The 19,093-nt window shown below is 38.7% G+C and overlaps 1 protein-coding gene across 2 annotated transcripts; it reads right to left on the reverse strand.

Annotated features, from left to right (window-relative positions):
- Positions 1–218: 218 nt before the first annotated feature.
- Positions 219–7,001, reverse strand: LOC310726871 (aquaporin-4-like). Of its 2 annotated transcripts, XM_083542915.1 has the most exons (6): positions 6,740–7,001; positions 6,221–6,269; positions 5,243–5,657; positions 4,723–4,887; positions 3,691–3,771; positions 219–915 (listed from the first exon to the last, which is right to left on the reverse strand). In XM_083542915.1, the coding sequence occupies exons 3-6, from the start codon at positions 5,624–5,626 to the stop codon at positions 643–645; spliced, it is 903 nt and encodes a 300-aa protein (XP_083399041.1). In that variant the 5' UTR covers positions 5,627–5,657; positions 6,221–6,269; positions 6,740–7,001; the 3' UTR covers positions 219–642. The 2 variants fall into 2 exon arrangements, with proteins under 2 accessions (XP_083399041.1, XP_083399040.1); XM_083542914.1 differs by lacking the exon at positions 6,221–6,269.
- Between the last annotated feature and the right edge of the window lie 12,092 nt (positions 7,002–19,093).

Here is a 19,093-nt window from a genome sequence, read left to right on the forward strand (position 1 = left end):
TTCTAAACCAGGGTAAATGCTGGATTTGTGGGAATCTTTTTTTATGATTATTATGAAGGTTATTGGATAATGCGTGTGAGGAATAATATCAAAGAAGTGGCTGTGATGGCAGGCAGACTTAAAAATAAATCAATAAAAACGTTTAAGAGGAGACCAGTTATCATCTCAAGCGATGTAGCTGAGGTTAAGTAACAGTGCTGGTGTTTCTAGGTTTTTGGCAATGCCACTTCAGGGTTAAATCAGAATACAGATACAAATATTTGAAACATTAAAAACAAAAAGACAGATAGCAACACGTAGTAACAGTAACAGCCTCTAGAAGTAGCATGCAAAATTCCTGTTGCACTGAACTACAGTAAATACAAATATACCACTCATGAGCTCATATATACTTTGCTGGAGGGATGTGTTTCCCTGGGCCAAGGCTTAGGTCCTAATAGAAGCCAAACCTGCTAACAGTGTTAATAATGAAAATGTATTTAGCTCATACAGTATATTTGATCAGTGTTTCCAGTTTCTTTTTTAGCCAGCAAGATTTAATTTATTGTTAGCCATTTTAGCTTTAGAAAAAAGTACAAATCCTTTAGCATACTGATGATGGAGGCATTAAACATGGGTCTCCTTCACCAGCATTACTGATAGTCATACAGAGGACAACCCATCAGCCGGGACATCCTGTAGAGCCTCTTTCTTCTCCACTTTCTCTGTATCTGAAGAAGAACCAGGGTTTATTGTAAGATCATCTGGCTCTTTAGCATTCTGGCTAATGGAACACTCCACCTCTTTGTATTTTCCAGAAGAATCTTTGACGAAAATTTCTTTGCAGCTTTTCTTTAGTTCAGGGTCTGGACAGTACAAGTACTCGTACATTGCAGCCGCCAGAATGCCACCTAGAATGGGCCCGACCCAATACACCTACAAGGAAGGAAGAACAAGCCATTACACATTAACTACCTTAGTAACGAGCACAACGTTGAATTTCACACCTTTATGGGTTTACCTAACTAGCACAATTTGCTATGCACCTTTCTAAAGCATGAACCATTGGGTGAAACTGTGTGGTGTGTTTTATTTGATTCCATTGATGTGATCCAATTCTTCAATTTATTATAAATGATCTGATCTACCATTGCTCTTTACTTTTCCTTGGACCCTTTAATAAGGATACTTAGATTCACCCCAAAGAAATACAAGTAAAAGTTTTTGCACTTGAATCCTGCCACACACTCCTCACATAAAATGCCACACAGGGCTACGAATGGATTCTGTGAGCCTCAGCACATTCTGAGACAGATGCTGCCAAGTCACATCTGTCACTGAGGACATACAGTATTGAAATTGTGACACTGTTCTTATTTATAGCAGCGCACATAGTAATCTTCTCTAAGCGGCAACATAACAGTTACTGTCTAGGTACAGTTTGCATCACTAATTCCGTAGTAATTGTCCTTCAGTGGTGTCCAATCTGAATCAGTTCACCTCTTAATATCATCATCATGATGCCAAGGCTCTAGAAACCATCAATATTGTAGAGGAACGCATTATAACAGTGTAACAGACAGGAATCTCATACAGTGAGAATGAAAGTTATTACTAAAGTAAGAAATCCAATGAACACAATTCAACACGTCTCCTTTCACTGTAGCCACAGCTGCACCGCACGCATACATCATCTTTAGCAGAAGCATCAATATTAACCTTATAAAATTAAATGCATAAAATGCATTTTTTTTCCAGTGCATTTTGGTTTTCCTTGGAATTTAAAAATCTGTGTTTTTGTGCATATTTTCAGGAAAGAAAATGCAAAAGTATAAATGGTTCATGAAAAGGTTTTGAACTGTTAGGGCTGACCTTTCTTCATGATGTCCAGCTTTTCTTGAAAAATCTGTCTTGTAAATGTCCTTGTAAGTGAATCTGAGACTAAAACGATTCCTTGAAGCATCATGAATTGTAAGCTACAGGACCCCTGCAGCGAACAGTGAAAGCTCAAGGCAGATAGATACCTTTGACCCCGGCAACACATGCTGATGATGGCTGAAATCAGTTAAAAATGAAATGAAGAGAATAGTCTATTGGGAATAATTTGATAATAGATTTTAATATTCCTATAGAGTTTAGACAAGCACAGAAGGTCTTGCTGGCCCTGACAGCCAACCACTGATAGAATGAAATGACAATGTTCGCTAGCTGTCTAATAAACTCAAAGGTAGATTATTTATTGTCATCGTATGTTTTAAAAGGCAGGACTTTATGTGCATTGACAGGAAATAGGGTCAAAAAGCAAACAAATCATCAATTTTTTTTGTAGGTAACTATATTTATTAGAGTCGAACATCAACTCCCTTTAACCAAGTATGTACTTATTAGAGGCTGGGAAATGTACACTGATCAGGCATATTATGACAATATAACATTATGACCTGTGACGTCAATAACACTGATTATCTCTTCATCATGGCACCTGTTAGTAGGTGGGATATTATTAGGCAACAAGTAAACATTTTGTCCTGAAAGTTGATGTGTTATAAGCAGAAAAAAATGGACAAACATAAGGATTTGAGTGAGTTTGACAAGGGCCAAATTGTGATTTCTATATGACTGGGTCAAATCATCTAAAAAAAACTGCAGCTGGTCCATGCGGCCTGATCCTGTAGCACAAATGGCTGAAGAAGATAATGCTATTAATGCTTGATGGGTCAGGACTGTTTTGCAGCAAAATGGGGACCAACACACTATTAGGCAAGTGGTCATAATGTTGTGCCTGAACAGTGGCCATAAAGTTATGCCTGGTCAGTGTAGGATACCTGATTCATGTCTTTTTTAACAAGTGATTTAGTGGGAAGTTTGCAGTGGTTTAGTATGAAATTCTGCTATTTGCGAAAGTCCAAACTCTAGGACAGGGTCATGGCCTAATACTACAGTCCCAAAGCTACAAGGGTGCTACATTGTCCCAGTGCTAATGATCTCATCTTATATTTACTAATCCTTCGAGTTCAACCAGCTGTGTTGGTGTAATGGAAAGAAATAGGCATCAAAAGATTTCTGCTGGTACCATACCAGCCCTCCAGGTTTGGTAAAAAGAAAAAAAGGACAGAATGATGGAAAGATGTCCCATGCTTAGTTAATCCAGATTCAATTACTACTTATTTCATACATGGATTACACCACTGATCAGTATTTGACTTATATTCTTTCCCAAGTTTTGTACTTTACAAAATACAACCATGACTAGAGTAATGGTTTAGATTGGGATCAAACAAAAACAAGCTGTAATGCTGCCATTCTTTAAGAACTAAATTGAACTGATCACCCCTGATTCAACGTATTTGCTTCAGTAGGAATCTGTCAACATTTCATTTGTAACCTGGTATCAGAAGTGACATTTTGATTGCCTTATCAACCTTACGGAAAGAAATGAAGGTAGCGATGCCCTCGAGCACTAAGAGATCAGATTAATTGTTCCTGGCAGGAGGACATGGATATGCGACCTTATTGGATTACACTTAGTGGTACCTTCTCTGCATTCTCTTATGGCATAATTGCCCTCCTGGCTACATGGTGCATGGGTTTATATATAGCATATGATAACAATGTTAAAGTGGTAATATATATACAACCAGTGCTGGATTTTAAAGTACAAAAAAGTGATCAAGCAAGATGGCTGCTATATATGTATATATATATACTTACCCAGTGGCTTTCCCAGCTTAATGTGATGACTGCAGGTCCAAAAGACCGAGCTGGGTTCATGCTGGCTCCAGTGTAAGGTATCTGTAACAGTTTACAATTTAAGATATGGTAAGGCTTTATGGTACATGTCGTTCGCATCACAGAAGTTTAAGGCCTTCGACATATTTTGCCTTCAAATGTAAAATTTTTTTGAAGGTCTACTTTCCAAGCTGTAATCTTATTTTAGAGTGCTATTAGAGTGAGAGTTAAAGGGCCTGAATTGTGATGTAATGCATTGTTTTCTTTTATATTGCAAACATATTTATTACACCTCTTTTTAGTGTTTCCACACTCGAGCTGCAACTCTGTGTTGTATAAAATCCCCGATGAGGTTGTGGAATGAAATAAACTCATTTACAAAACCAAATGAGTTGAGTAACTGTATTTCCCAGTAGGCACCGTTGTGAAAACGGCTTTCTCTTGAGTGCGTAAAATTGGCAAACACCGTCTAAATACCCAAAGAATGGTTTTAGGCTGGCAATGTGTAAATCCTAACTTGTTCGAACATTAACTTCTGAGGAACGAATAAAAAAAAAAAGAGAAAAAAGAAACTGAGTGGTGTGTTTGAGAGTGCTGTTTCTAGGCTGGGCTCTAGATAAAGTCCGTAGGGAATTTACTTTTGGGAGGATGTAGCTATGGTCACACCAAGTGTTGAGGTGATACAGAGAGAGACGTCAGAGGTTTCCTAATGAGATCAATTGTTTTTAATGGGTTTGAAGTAGGATAGAACTAAACTGTGTTCAAATATTCTGTTCTAAATCTACTTATACTACCCCAGTCAATAAAACAAGCTTATTGTATCAAGGTAATAAGAAGTATTGAGTTTAGGCTTAGATCCAAGATCTTCAGAAGGTCTGATCTTAAAATTTCTTACAACATTTTTAAATCCAACTGCTTTACTATATTCTAAAGTCCCTAATACTGGTTAATGAGAGGGATCAGCTGATTTATATCAGAAAAAAAATACCCCACTGGATTGTTATATCGACTAACCGCAAAAAGATGGCCGATGACTACAGCAATGCCGATGGCAAGGCTGGCGGAACCTTTGAGGTCATTACGTTTGTTGTCGCAGGTAGCAAACACAGTGAAGACAAGTTCAAAAGTGATCAAGAGCTCCACAACCAGGGCGTGACCCACTGAGATACTCGAGTTGACCTGATCAAAGACAAAGAATGAGAAAAAGTTTTGCAGTTACATAATATTACTTCTACTTTGCTTCTTACAGGTTTTAGTGTCTACCTCAACAGAAACTAATTGCATGTAGGAACTAAAGTGGATGTGATAAAAAACTTTACACCACATTTGCTATAGGATTTAGTGTAAATGACAGAAATTGGCCTAGAATTGATAAAACCTCAATTCAAATGATTGATTAATGGTTTCTTGTTGCTTGCACATGATCAAAGTTTTTTGCCCTTTATTTACAGACCTGTATCTTTGAATCATTTAAACCATAAGATTAACTCAAATTAACATTAAACAAGGTTGAAAACAATCTGGCCAATCTTACCGTTGTAACACCTAAACCTCCTTGAACAGCACTTGGCGTAACCAGGAAGAGAATCCCTGCCCCAGTAATGGCACCCAAACACTGTGCAAGTACATAAAACAAAGCCTTGGCAAGACTTAGCTTTCTCGTGACTAGCATGGCAGCGGTGACAGCCGGGTTTATGTGGCCTCCACTGATATGAGCAAAACACTGCACCATGGTGGCTATACTCAACCCGAAACAAAGAGAAATGAGCACCAGGTCCGCCGGTGGTTGAGTCTCCTTATCCTTTGCCCAGTTGACGGTTGAGCCGAGACCAATAAGCACAAAAATAAGCGTGGCTAAGAATTCGCCGGAGACTGCACGCCAGAATGGCTTTGTCCAAATGCCTTTAAATGCTGCCATGATGTCTTTACATCTGCACAAGGGTAGGCACCTGAAGGAAAAATAAAGCCACGGTTCATGTTCAGTGTTCAGCTATTCATCAACTGCTATTGTTAGGTGTCAACCAGAATAGAATAGGTTTCAATCAAATCTTTTTTGGCTAAAAAATGATGGTCGTAATAGAGGTGAATTGTATCGCATTGCATTGCATCAGTAGCCGCTTGATATGTATCTTTAATGTATCCCTACTTGGGATATACAAAATACATTGTACCCATGATCTTTAAAAACTCTTCCTGTGTCTTTAGTTAGCTATGCTAAGCCTAACAAACTGGTGGTCAGTGATAATTAAGCATAAGTTAAATATTTATTCATTTTCATATCTTCTTGGGTTCCCAATGCACAAGTTAGGAGACACTATGGACACTGTCTTGTCAGTCAGACAGTCTTTGGACTGAGGAAAGAAACCAGACTTCTCTTAAAGCATGGAAAGAACATACAAGCAGGAAAAGTCAAAGAATTCTTGTTTTTAGCATAATTCTCAATCTCTTTACACAACCAAACTACACCTAATGACACAGTGTCAAATGTGTGATAAGGAAGCCTGTATAATACCTTCAGCTTAAAAAAATATTGTCCTTTTTATGGCCTTGTCTCGGGGTGCCTGAGTAAATACAAAAGTGTTATCTATAAACACACATTGGAGGTGTAATGACTATACACAGGATAAGTGCAGAGAATTCTTAATTCTTATTTCAAAATTCATTTTTTGCTCATTTTCAAGTTATGCAACAGAATTTCATATCATTATCATTATTTTATTATTAGAACTATAAAATGTTAGAAGCTTGGAAAACCTGGACATTCTACCATATCACAGTAATTTTGAAAATGTGATATTATTTTAATTTTTGTATTATATCTTTAATTTGTTTACCTTTTTGGTGAGTTATATTACAATTAACATACTAAGTGTTAGTGTAAAGTAAAGTGATCAACTCAGATTGTGCAGATTTTAGATTTACTACAAAGCTCCTACAATTATGGCTATATAAAAGCTATATTGTTAATAATAATACAAATATTAATAATAATAATAATAATAATAATAATAATAATAACAGCAACACTCACGTGCGAGCAGAGTGTGTGTGTACTGAAGAGGGCACTTGTGCCGGAGTGAATTCGACACACTCACACATTGTGCAGTACACGCTCCTCACGGTGATTTATCCCAGTGCCCAGGGGGGTATCTGCCCCACAAGGAAGGAAGAAAGAACGAGAGCTGGGGGTGGAGTTTAAATAAACCATGCCCACTTAGCCACCTGAGTGAAAGGCAGGATATTTTAGAAAGCACATGCAGTGATTTCTTTTAGCTGTTTAAAAAGAAAATCAACTTCCTCAACTTACAATCTGCATAACCCATACAGTGTACACTTCAACAAAAGCTTCCAAAAAAAGCTTCTGTTTTCAACTTTATCAAAAAATATATTTTTTAATGCTTAGTCATAATTTTATGACCACCTGTAAATCTTCGGCTTCTCCCATTAGGGGTCGCCACAGCAGATCATCCGTCTCCACACACCCCTGTCCTCTACATCTGCCTCTTTCAACCCAACCACCTGCATGTCTTCCCTCACCACATCTATAAACCTCCTCCTTGGTCTTCCTCTTTTCCTCCTTCCTGGTGGCTCCATCCTCAGTATTCTCCTACCGATATACCCCATGTCCTTCTTCTGCACATGTCCAAACCATCTCAATCTCGCCTCCCTAACCTTGTTTTCAAAATGTTCTACATGTGCTGTCCCTCTAATAAACTCATTTCTAATCCTGTCCATTCTCATCACTCCCAAGGAAAACTTTAACATCTTCAGCTCTGCTACCTCCAGCTCCACCTCCTGTCTTTTGTCCTAATACTTTTTTATTTGTTTTCATGCTGTAACAAAATAATAGGCACACACACACACACACACACACACACACACACACACACACACACACACACACACACACACACACACACGATCGAGAAGATAAAGTTTTATGCTGGACTGTTATTTATTTATTTATTTATTTATTTATTTATTTTTGATAACTTTGCATATGATCTGTTTTCTCAGCTGACTAAACTAAACAACACTTTCTCTGAATCAGCATGAATATGTAGAGCAGAAAACACACACAGGTTGAGGAAATCTAGGACCACTGCTATGGCCTGCACACGTCTGCTGCCTCTACATTGTTTAATGTCTTTTCTGTCAAGGACAAAGGTTTGTTTGGGGTTTGTGTGACTTTCATCTGATAGCAGAAATATTTTGTTAGGTTTAGAACAAGTCAGAATGAGTTATTATTCCTCTGTAAACTTCTAGAGTTAGTGCAGAAAGAAAGAAAGAAAGAAAGAAAGAAAGAAAGAAAGAAAGAAAGAAAGAAAGAAAGAAAGAAAGAAAGAAAGAAAGAAAGAATGAAAGAAAGAATGAAAGAAAGAATCTTACAGAGAATATATAATACACAAAATGTTGAACTGATTGATAATTATAGGCAATAGAAATACCAGTTAACATCTCTAGGTTACATTTGTAACCATGGTTCCCTAAGGGAATGAGACGCTGCATCAACAACGCTTCAGGAATGCTTCAGCCTGACCAAGGTCAGCGGGGTGGACCAGCCCGCAGCGTGGAAAATGTCTTGGAGAGAGATTTCAGAGGATATATACGTTGAGGCCACCACACTTTGGATGGAGTGCGCTCTGACCTAGAGAAGCAAGGAGACCACAGGACTGAACTGTATTTGTATGCTGTCGTCCCCTCACTCTTACACGTTCACTCAGGTTTGTTAACGTGCTGTGGTGGGTCGTCTCTTATCCCAGAGATCCCTCATGTCTTTGTTACCTTCTGGATCTCCCTTTTAGTTATGCTGCCATAGCAAGTCTTGCCGGAGTCCCAACTGCACAGTGACCTTAACTTTCATTCAAAACCAAGGACACATAATAATCCATATCCTTCTCTACCTGTCACCCTTCTTCTCTCTCTCTCTCTCTCTCTCTCTCTCTCTCTCTCTCTCTCTCTCTCTCTCTCTCTTTCTCTCTCTTTCTCTCTCAGTCGAGTTAAACATGCTCCTGAGGTTCCAGTGACCATTGTTCCTGCCCTTCTTCCCTCCGTGGATCTTCCCACTTCGTCCAGGCCTGCCTCTGGACAGTGTCCTCTTCTTTTGGAGGCCACTCTTTGCAGCTAGGGACGGTTTCCTATCAACGCCTTGGTTGGTTCCATGAAATTCCATGAAACACTGTACTCTGCAACATCGGATATCTGCAATAAATGGACATTCGGTGCAACCCAGATGAGGATGGGTTCCCTCTGGAGTCTGGTTCCTCTCAAGGTTTCTTCCTTATGCCACCTTGGGTATTTATTTATTTTTTTCCACAGTCGCCATCGGCTTGCTCATCAGGGACAAACTTACACTCATAAAGAACATATTTATTTTTTATCACCACATTATCTGTGTTAAGCTGCTTTGAGACAATGTTCATTGTTAAAAGCGCTATACAAATAAAAATGTATTGAATTGAATTGTAGTGCTCCCAATGAGAGCAGCTTCGATTGGGCCCACAGGAGGATCTGTCATGCCAGCTTGTAAAGGAGTTGAGAGCACAGACCCCCCCTGGTGGTTGATGTAGGAGACTATCTATGTTTTGTCTGTACAGACCAGCCCTTAGGTCTGAAAGAAAATGCTTCAACAGCCTTCATCTTCAGGCAGTTGATGTGCCACGAGAGATGGGGCCGTTTCCGTAGATCTTGGGTGGCGTCCATTGTTAACATTTCACGACGACAAGGAGCTCCCAACGCCGGGGCCTTTAACAGAAACCTGTGATCTATACACAAGTCTAAGACCCATAAGGCTCTCCTTTATTAGGTGACCTTGATTGTGTGAAAAACCTGACTGATCTAGAGAAGATCTGTGTGGAGGAGTGGGCCAAAATCCCTCCTGCAGTGTGTGCAAACCTGGTGAAAAACTACAGGAAACGTTTGACCTCTGTAATTGCAAACAAAGGCTACTGTACCAAATATTAACATTGACTTTCTCAGGTGTTCAAATACTTATTTGCAGCTGTATCATACAAATAAATAGTTTAAAAATCATACATTGTGATTTCTGGATTTTTTTTTTTTAGATTATGTCTCTCACAGTGGACATGCACCTACGATGACAATTTCAGAACCCTCTATGATTTCTAAGTGGGAGAACTTGCAAAATAGCAGGGTGTTCAATTACTTATTTTCCTCACTGTAAGTGGATAAATGTACAGAAAATAAATATAAAGGCTCTAAACCTATGGGATCAATAAACTATTCTAATTCTGATACCATTTTTAAATTATAACATTATGAGCAGTGAAGCAAATAAAACTGATCTCTTTATAATGGCACCTGTTAGTGGGTGGGATATATTAGGCAACAAGTGAACATTTTATCCTCAAAGGAAAAATTTACAAGCGTAAGGTTTTGAGCGAGTGTGATGGACCAACACAATATTAGGCAGGTGGTCATAATGTTAAGGCTGAAGCATATGAGTAGTTATATTAGTGCAGAATGTGTGTAAGGCACATTATGTGTAGAAAATTTGATTTACAACATCGGACATACAAAAATTATACGCAGTGTATATACAGATAATATATAGATATGAGTATAATCTAGGATGATCATGCTAATGTGAACTACCACCATGGTATAATCTGCATACCTGATGTTGGAGATATGCAGTGACATACGCTCTTGGGTACACAAGGAGTACAGCTGGAAAGAAATAGCTGACAACAATATTTGAAAAAATATCAAACTAACTTACATCCTGTTTCAGTTTTATAGGTAGCATGTGTCCAGTTGTGCCTAAGTAGCTTTTTTGGGTGTCTATACTTTACTTAATATTTCCATTTAAGGAGACGTTTAGTTTAACTAGACTACATTTCAAAGTCAAATATCTTATTACTCAACTACATTTTGCAAAATCAGTCGTTCCTTTTTATTTATGAGTGGATAAAAACGTAACTGGTCAAATGCGCAGCAAACTACCAATCAGGGTAGAGCATGCTCTCTGTTATGAACTTTTTCTGAATGGTGGTATCTACTTACACCAACACACAGTTCAATAGAACATTGTAAGTGGAATAAACCATGGAAGAAACTCCTGACTCTAACTTGTCACTATACTTGTGGCCTTATTTGAGCGATTTTTGGGCTTGGGCTCATGATAATTGTAATACATATTAATCAGTGTTTGACTCATTAATATCAATCTATTAAGAGATTAATGTTACTTTCAACACAACAAAGTGTTTTTACATAAAGTGAGTTGATTAAGCAAAGAGTCTTGTGACAAAAATGATAATAGGAACATTATAGCCATAATAAATCATAGTACTTTGGATACTTAAGTACATTTAAAGGCAAATACTTTTGCACTTTTACTCAAGTGAAGGTTTAAAGTGGACACTTTTACTTTATCTTTACTTTAACTAAAGTAACTCAAGTGGTATGTGCACTTTGCCCACAATTGCACTTGTTCATCAAGTTCATCAACATCTCATCAAGTTCCACTCCCATTCACAAGTGTTTGTGATTTGCTGATTTAAAGGTTTATCAGGAGTGGCTGATGCAAGTGTGCCAGCTAATGAGCTATCCTCTGCTGGAGAAGTAATGTGCTGCGCTGTTATTACATATTCTATATGTGTATTTATTTTCCTTTGATAATTGCAGAGCTTTAATCAAGAATCGCTGTGATGAAAGCCTCAAAATGAATTTGCTAAATTGCATTTTCCTAACATCACAGTGATTTGAGTGAGTCTTCATGAATAAAAAAAACCAACGATGTGTTTGATTTGTACCAGACACTCGGGAATTAGAAGAGGGAATTTTCAAGCCAGTTTATTGCTCAGAGGAATCTTAATTTGCTTTTGTATTAGCATCATGTATTATTGAAATTCTTAAAAAAAAAGGTAGACATAGTATTTAACCTGTGCAGAGAGACGATAGACATGATACCCTCAGATCAGAGACTGATACCCATAAGAGACTACCTGGCAGCCTGGCAGGCTCTGCCAGATGCGTCTCAGTGGGTCCTGCACACTTATCAGTGGGTCTTCGAACAAGATTGACACTCTCCCGAGGAGGGAGGCCATCGAGGTGGTCCCTCCATCAAAAAGAGAGTCCGGTATCTGATAGTTCCCATAATGGATGGTGGGTTGCGTTCAATCCTAGATCTACATCAGCTAAACTGTTTTCTTATATGACTCAGGTTCAAGATGCTGACCCTCAAGCAGGTTGTGTCGCAGATCAGATCAGATCCAAGGACTGGTTTGTCAAGGTAGATCTATAGAATGCATACTTCATGTATCTATCTTTCCTTCTCACAGGAAGTTCCTAAGGTTTGCTTTTGGGGCTAAAGTTAACGAGTCTCGTGTTCTTCCATTTGGTCTTGCCCTCACACCCCTCACCTTCACGAAATGTGTGGATGTGGCTCTGGTCCCCCTGAGACTTAAGGACATCTGTCATGTCAGTTTAAGTTTATTTCTATAGCGCTTTTCACAAAATACATTGTCTCAAAGCAGCTTTACAGAATTTAAGAGTTAAGGTGAATTATGTGTTTTTATGGGACTGTGGCAAGGAAAAACTCCCTTACATGTTATGAAGAAGAAAACTTGAGAGGACCCAGACTCAAAAGGGGAACACATCCTCATTTGGGTGATATCAAGAGTGTGATAATGGTCTTTAAACAATACAGAACACTGGAGAGTGAGAACTAATATGAGCACTGGAATGTAAGATTAATGTCCTTTCTACAGTCTTATACAGTCATTTGAGATAATGGAACCAGGAGCTACTAAGCAACTCACAAAATAGCTCAACATTTGCGATCATCATAGATTTAACACCAGCTTCTCCATGCCAGAGCCTTTAAACACTCAAAGAGGTCTGATGTTCAAACTCTACATGAAGTGGAATCCAAATGGTTCTGGTATGTCTCTAGATGGTTCAGGATGTTTGCGGGGTCGGCATCTACTTCTTTAAAGGTCCACAATCTTCATGAGCTGGGACGTGACTGGAGCTGGAGCAACCTCAAGATGCCTCGGGATGGTTAGAGAGAGAGAAGCAGTGGAAAGGAATTAGCTTAGCTGCTGTTCATGATATTAATAAGCACAAGTTGATAATATGCATGCGATTAGATGTAATAGAACACAAGGTTATGATATGTGATGTGTACAGTACAGACCAAAAGTTTGGACACACCTTCTCATTCAAAGAGTTTTCTTTATTTTCATGACTATGAAAATTGTAGATTCACACTGAAGGCATCAAAACTATGAATGAACACATGTGGAATTATATATGGAATTATATACATAACAAAAAAGTGTGAAACAACTGAAATATGTCATATTCTAGGTTTTTCAAAGTAGCCACCTTTTGCTTTGATTACTGCTTTGCACACTTTTGGCATTCTCTTGATGAGCTTCAAGAGGTAGTCACCTGAAATGGTCTTCCAACAGTCTTGAAGGAGTTCCCCGAGAGATGTTTGGCACTTGTTGACCCTTTTGCCTTCACTCTGCGGTCCAGCTCACCCCTAAACCATCTCGATTGGGTTCAGGTCCGGTGACTGTGGAGGCCAGGTCATCTGGCGCAGCACCCCATCACTCTCCTTCTTGGTCAAATAGCCCTTGATGCCTTCAGTGTGACTCTACAATTTTCATATTCATGAAAATAAAGAAAACTCTTTGAATGAGAAGGTGTGTCCAAACTTTTTTGTTTGTACTGTATGTGTAGGCCTTCCTAAAAAGATGCGTCTTTAATCTGCACTTAAACTTGGAGAGTGTGTCTGAGCCCCGAACACTGTCAAGAAAACTATAATAGCTCCCCTGCCCAACTCCTGCATCATGTCAGGCTGATAAGCCTGCAACACTGCTATGGTGTGCAGGCAGCTGGCGGCTTGACCCACCGCTGTGTAAGCCTAGCCCACCAAAGCAGAGGAAGTCCGAAGGGGCTTGGTGGGCAGTGCTGGAGCCTTAAGAGATGATGCAACACCCAGGGAGAGATAGCAATGTCGTAGGTCACAAAAGTACTCATCCAGCTTGTTCAGTGGATGCTGTTTCTGCTTCTCATCTGGCCAAGCAATATCCAGCTTGGCGACAGCATGAGTCACTAAGGAGCTCCTCGAAGAGAACTGGCTGTGAAAGAGTGTCTGTGGGTTTGCTGGAATTCCTTCCCTCCTCCTCCTCCGAAGTTCCTTCTGAATCCTGGGAGATAGCGCTAAATCTGGTAGGAGAGGCAGAAGAAAGGAACAGGTTCCAAACCCTCTCCAAACCCTCTGCCTGATCCAACTGCGAGCCCCATGACATCAGTCGTCACTTCACCTTGGCAGAAGTGGGGCCAGAACCGCGAGAGTGCCCTTCTCGAAGAAGAAATGGGGCCACTATGAGAGTAGTACCGTTAAGTGATAAAGAGCCTGCATTTTTCATGGTCAAGGTGTTAATAAATTCAGCAACATAATCACAAGCCACTGAAATATAAAGCTTTTGGTTTTGTTAAAAATGCTTCACAAACTTGAACAACAATGCTTCTGTTGTTATTAGGAGGATATTAACCTAACATTCTATTGAACCTCTCAAAATAAATCTACATTCAAACTGAAACACACTCTTTTAAATATTAATGCAAATGCATGTTGGGTGTGCAGTTCAGTGGCCCACAGAGATTAACAAACTTTGTCAAAAATGTTTGCAGATACCTGTTTTTTCTAGTCTGTCTGTGGAGATAACCCTTGAGCACATGATAATGGATATTTGTACAAAGTCAAACCATACATTATATTTCACATTGTGTTCCTTATCAATCAGTCTATTCAAATAAAATAAATAGACCCTTACCCTTGTAGTGTCTTAAATGTATAGTATCTTAAATGTGTAATATCAAAAGGCCTAAACTCATATTATTCTGCAATGGTGACATTCCTGGAGAGGCCAAAGTTAATTACTGAACTGCCTGGACAGATGGTTCTCTGTAAACAGAAGTGTAGGGGGTAGACTTAATGTTATCTTAAGACTGGTGAGAGATACGCGCTCTCACCAGTGTTGAGATAATGTTCTTAAAACAAATATGGAATGTGGTCCAGGATGTATATCTTCTTGGGAGGCGACCTCCCCGTTCACCATATACTTCGAGGTACAGGAAAAGGGATGCGCTTTATGTTTTATGATCTGGGAATGTAAGCCCTGGTACAGCTGGAACACATCAGTCTGGACAAAGACAGGTTTCTCTTTACGTTCAACATTATTGCATAGTAAGCTCATATGCATCTCATTTACATTAAGAGGTGGACCCAGGAAACGGGCAAGCATTTAATGTGTGTGTAAGCATGGATCTGGAGTCAGACTTTGAATCAGAGCGTGCTGACTCCAGGCTTGACCGGAAGGCCTGTAAAGATGCTATATTTCTGTGCTGAATAAAAATCATTATTTACACGAAATACGGTGTCTAAGAAGAGTCCTTCCAGCCGACAACTACACCTCATCAAGACGACAAAATATACAACACCCTAACCCAAAAATACAGTATATGGTTGTCTAGTTTTTTTCCACTGGTCAGCAGTAAATCCACTGAATCCATAGGCAATTTTACTGATAATCTTTCCCACACACTGAGGCACCTTAACAGAGTCTATTCTTCTTTGTATTTCATTTCATCAAGTTTTGGTGTTAAAACACCAAGCTTATTCCATAACCTAAAAATGTGCCTTGCTGTCCCGAGTACAAGATTGCATTGGATCAATGACAACAAAACTTATAGCATCATAGTAATGCAGGTGAAAAAGTTCAGACCATCTGGCACCATTCTGTGCTTCCAATTTTTTCTGGGCTGCCTTTGATGTTGCCTTCTTAGTTATTTTAGCATGCTACTTGTGTTTCTCAGAGGTGCATGGTACCCAACCTAACCGGTTAAACCCAGAGAAATCTGTTTGCCCTCCAAAAGTTGTCTTCTTGATTGTTTTGAAGCACTCATTTTATCATACAAAAACAATCAATGAATCTTAAATGTTTTGTTAAATTTGCCCAAACAGTTCTTATTATATTAAAACAAAACTAAATTATTTTAAACAGAATTAACCTCTTAAAGCTCTAAGGCCCACAAAATCAGCACATTTTTCGAGAAGCTGGAATGTCATATGAGATGAAGAGAAGAGCAGCTCTGTACACTTGACAACCAAAGAGTGAGGAGTCCATTATGACAACTCCCTCCAATAACTCATAATGCTCATGAACTAAAAGCCCAAGATATGGATAAATGTTAATCTTTGGCTCTGTAGGTCCTGGTACAACTCAACTAAAACCATGTTTTCCTCTTTATAACGATCTTATCATGGTAGATTCAAAACAACCAGATAAATCACCCCTACCGAATATGGGAATTGTTTAAAATGCTGATACCAGTCAACATTCATCATGAGGGCAAAATTGTTTGGTTCTGCTAAAAAAAAAAAAAAAAAAAAAAAAAAGGCTGCCCTTCAACATACTGAATGTCTGCCATTACATCATTAGGAATTTGTCTGTCTCTCCACTCTGTACACTGTTCTAAAAATCCAGGCTTTTTAATCAATGTCTCCAAAAACTGAACTACTTTCTTATAGCAATAGTTTGTATTGGGTAGAGATATTCTTTGTTACTAAAACGTATCATCTTAGTCGTTAAGAGAGAGCCACATTTCTTTCTCAGTGCAGATGTCTTGTGTAGATGTTTGTGAAATGGAACATATCCACATGTGTTACTGGTTGCTGATCCATCTCTGGTATTGTGGTAACACTCAGCATGTGTATATGTAACCATACACTTGGGACATACAAGATATTGACACAAGTTTTCTCTGTTTATGCTGGTTAATATTCTTAGTGAATATAATGTCTTGGGAATCATGCTGAAAAAAACGCTAATTAAATGAATGCAAAAAATATTTCCTGAGATACATGAGATACATAAACTGTCTTAGGCATAGCAGCAGTGTTGTGATGGCATTGTCAGATATATTAAATGCAGCTTGCCAGGTTGAAAGCATCATAGATAGATAGATAGATAGATAGATAGATAGATAGATAGATAGATAGATAGATAGATAGATAGATAGATAGATAGATAGATAGATAGATAGATAGATAGATAGATAGATAGATAGATAGATAGATAGATAGATAGATAGATAGAACTTTGTCATTGCATAGTACAGGTACACAGCAACGAAATGCAGTTTGGCATCTAGCAGAAGTGCAAAATATATATTTCAATATATATTTATACACATCATAGCCAGGAGCTTCACAAACAATTGACCAGAGCTATTTCCAGGTCTCTTCCGCATCCTTTTTATCTGTTGTTAAACCCAGATGTTTAGTTCGTTGCTCCTCTATTAAGTCTGGCTCATGGTCATAATCATTGTCCTAATCGGAAGACTCACTTTTTACTTGGCTCCAGGAAGAGTCTGAGCTCATCATCTTCAAAAAAATAAAGAATCATGTCATCAGCAAATACATAAGAAAAAAATATAAACAACTTAAAAAAAAACTATAATTATCTATGCACACCTTTAGTGGTTGACATACTGTATTAAGCATGCCTTCTTGTAAATCTGGATCTTCTGTCACCTCCATATCTTCATTAGGCATGTGCAAATTCCCCTCATGTGGACTGTCATAGTTTCCTGTAATAAAGTACATTTAGAATCAGTTAAATAAGTGATTATTCAACTGTGACAAAAGCTAACAATCAGTTGTTAACAGTTCTGGGTGAATACTTGGTTTAAATTAAACAGGGAGTGATTGATTATATATTTACTAAGAGAACCTGTTAAACACCCTGCACTTGAGCATCCTGTGCTGCATATGCATGTACTGATGAGCCATTCACAACAATAAGTAAAAATGTATGCATGTACTTTTGGGCCATCCATGACAATCATAAAAATGTTGAACAGCCATTTTAAGGGCTCAAATTTGGTGTTCCATTTATGAATTTAGCAAACCAAGTCCAAAAGCTTTAATTAAAAACCTCATGAAACTTACCCTATTTTCCAGACTATAAGATGCTACTTTTTTCCCACTCTTTGAACCCCGTGGCTTAAACAATGAAGTGGCTAATTTATGGATTTTTCCTGGGTTTTTCCCGGTTTCACAAGCTTCATGCCAAAAAAACTGACCCCATAACATTAGACTAATTAAATTGCGGGTTAAGGTGAACGAATGAAATTCTTTAAATAAAATCAGATGCGCTACCACTGAAAAAAAAGGGTAGGTTAAGAAATGTAATAAAAGTTGTTAATGTTGCTTTCTACTCATTTTCAATTCAGTGGTTGCAGTGGTTAATTTTCTGTTATGTTTTGTAGTTGCTGGAGTCCAGGTGGTCCTCCAGACTGATACAGAATGACATCTCTGGATCTTAGCAACAATCGATTTAACGTCTGATGAAGAAGATGGCATTATTGATGGCAGGCCAGTGTAGATTGTTAAACCGCCTCCGCACAGAAGCCCACAACTGTCAGGTCTGTGTCAAGAGCTACAGAATATACTTGAAGCAGACTCACACTATGTTACCACCCATCACTTCCGTGTGATGGCACAGGGTCACATGGTATGGAATCGGCTGTATACGGATATGCAGAATTTGTCATTTCCGGACAGTATATTTCAGAATATGTTAAAAAAATTTTATTTCCTGGACCTCGTTTTCACTCGCCCTACCCCAGCAACAGACATGACTGCTAACCCACTTCAAATTTCTGATCATCACCTGGTTTCCTTTACAATCATGCTTCCTATCATACCCCAAAACCTCCACTCCATTTCTCCCTCCTCTGTACCTTCCTGTACCCTTTCATCTCTTCCTTCCCCTGACTTATTTTCTTCTCCACCCTTGGACTCTGCCACTAATGATTTCCTTTCCTCTCTTTCTCCAACCATTAACCTCATCTGTTCCCTGAGTACAAAAAAAAAAAAAGAATTCTTCTCCCGCCCCTGACTGTTAGAAGTTTTGTGCAGCAATCGTTAAGAACTTAAATCAGCAGATAGGAAGTGCAAAGAAGAGATACCGCAAGTCATGTAATCTTGCACTCCCACCACCTGCCCGCTGGATCCAAACTCTTCAACTATGCTTCATAAGATTTCACAAGACCTCCTGCTATTTATCTCAATGACCATCAATTGGTCCTTAGCATCTGGCCATGTGCCAACTTCTTTCAAGCAAGCAAGTTATTCCCATATTTAAGAAACTTGCTCTGGATCCATCAAACAACTACAGAGCGGTATCACTTCTCTCCTTTCTTTCTAAAACTCTGAAATGCTGGTTTTTAACCAACTGTCTATCTATTTCTCAAAGAACAAGCTTCAAAATCCAAACCATTCTGGCTTGAAAGCAGCACATTCCACAGAGACTGCCCTTTTGCCTTTGACTGAGAAACT

Source organism: Silurus aristotelis, assembly GCF_946808225.1.
Source record: "Silurus aristotelis genome assembly, chromosome: 5".
In the NCBI taxonomy this organism is placed as follows: Eukaryota; Metazoa; Chordata; class Actinopteri; order Siluriformes; family Siluridae; genus Silurus; species Silurus aristotelis.

Bases quoted from the DNA above. Each gene is read 5' to 3' on its own strand.
- LOC310726871 (XM_083542914.1), bottom strand. From the start codon at position 6,807: ATGTGTGAGTGTGTCGAATTCACTCCGGCACAAGTGCCCTCTTCAGTA. The intron at 5,658-6,739 runs GTGAGTGTTGCT...TTTTTCCTTCAG, and splicing joins CACACACACTCTGCTCGCAC to GTGCCTACCCTTGTGCAGAT. The intron at 916-3,690 runs GTAAGTATATAT...CCTTCCTTGTAG, and splicing joins TAAGCTGGGAAAGCCACTGG to GTGTATTGGGTCGGGCCCAT.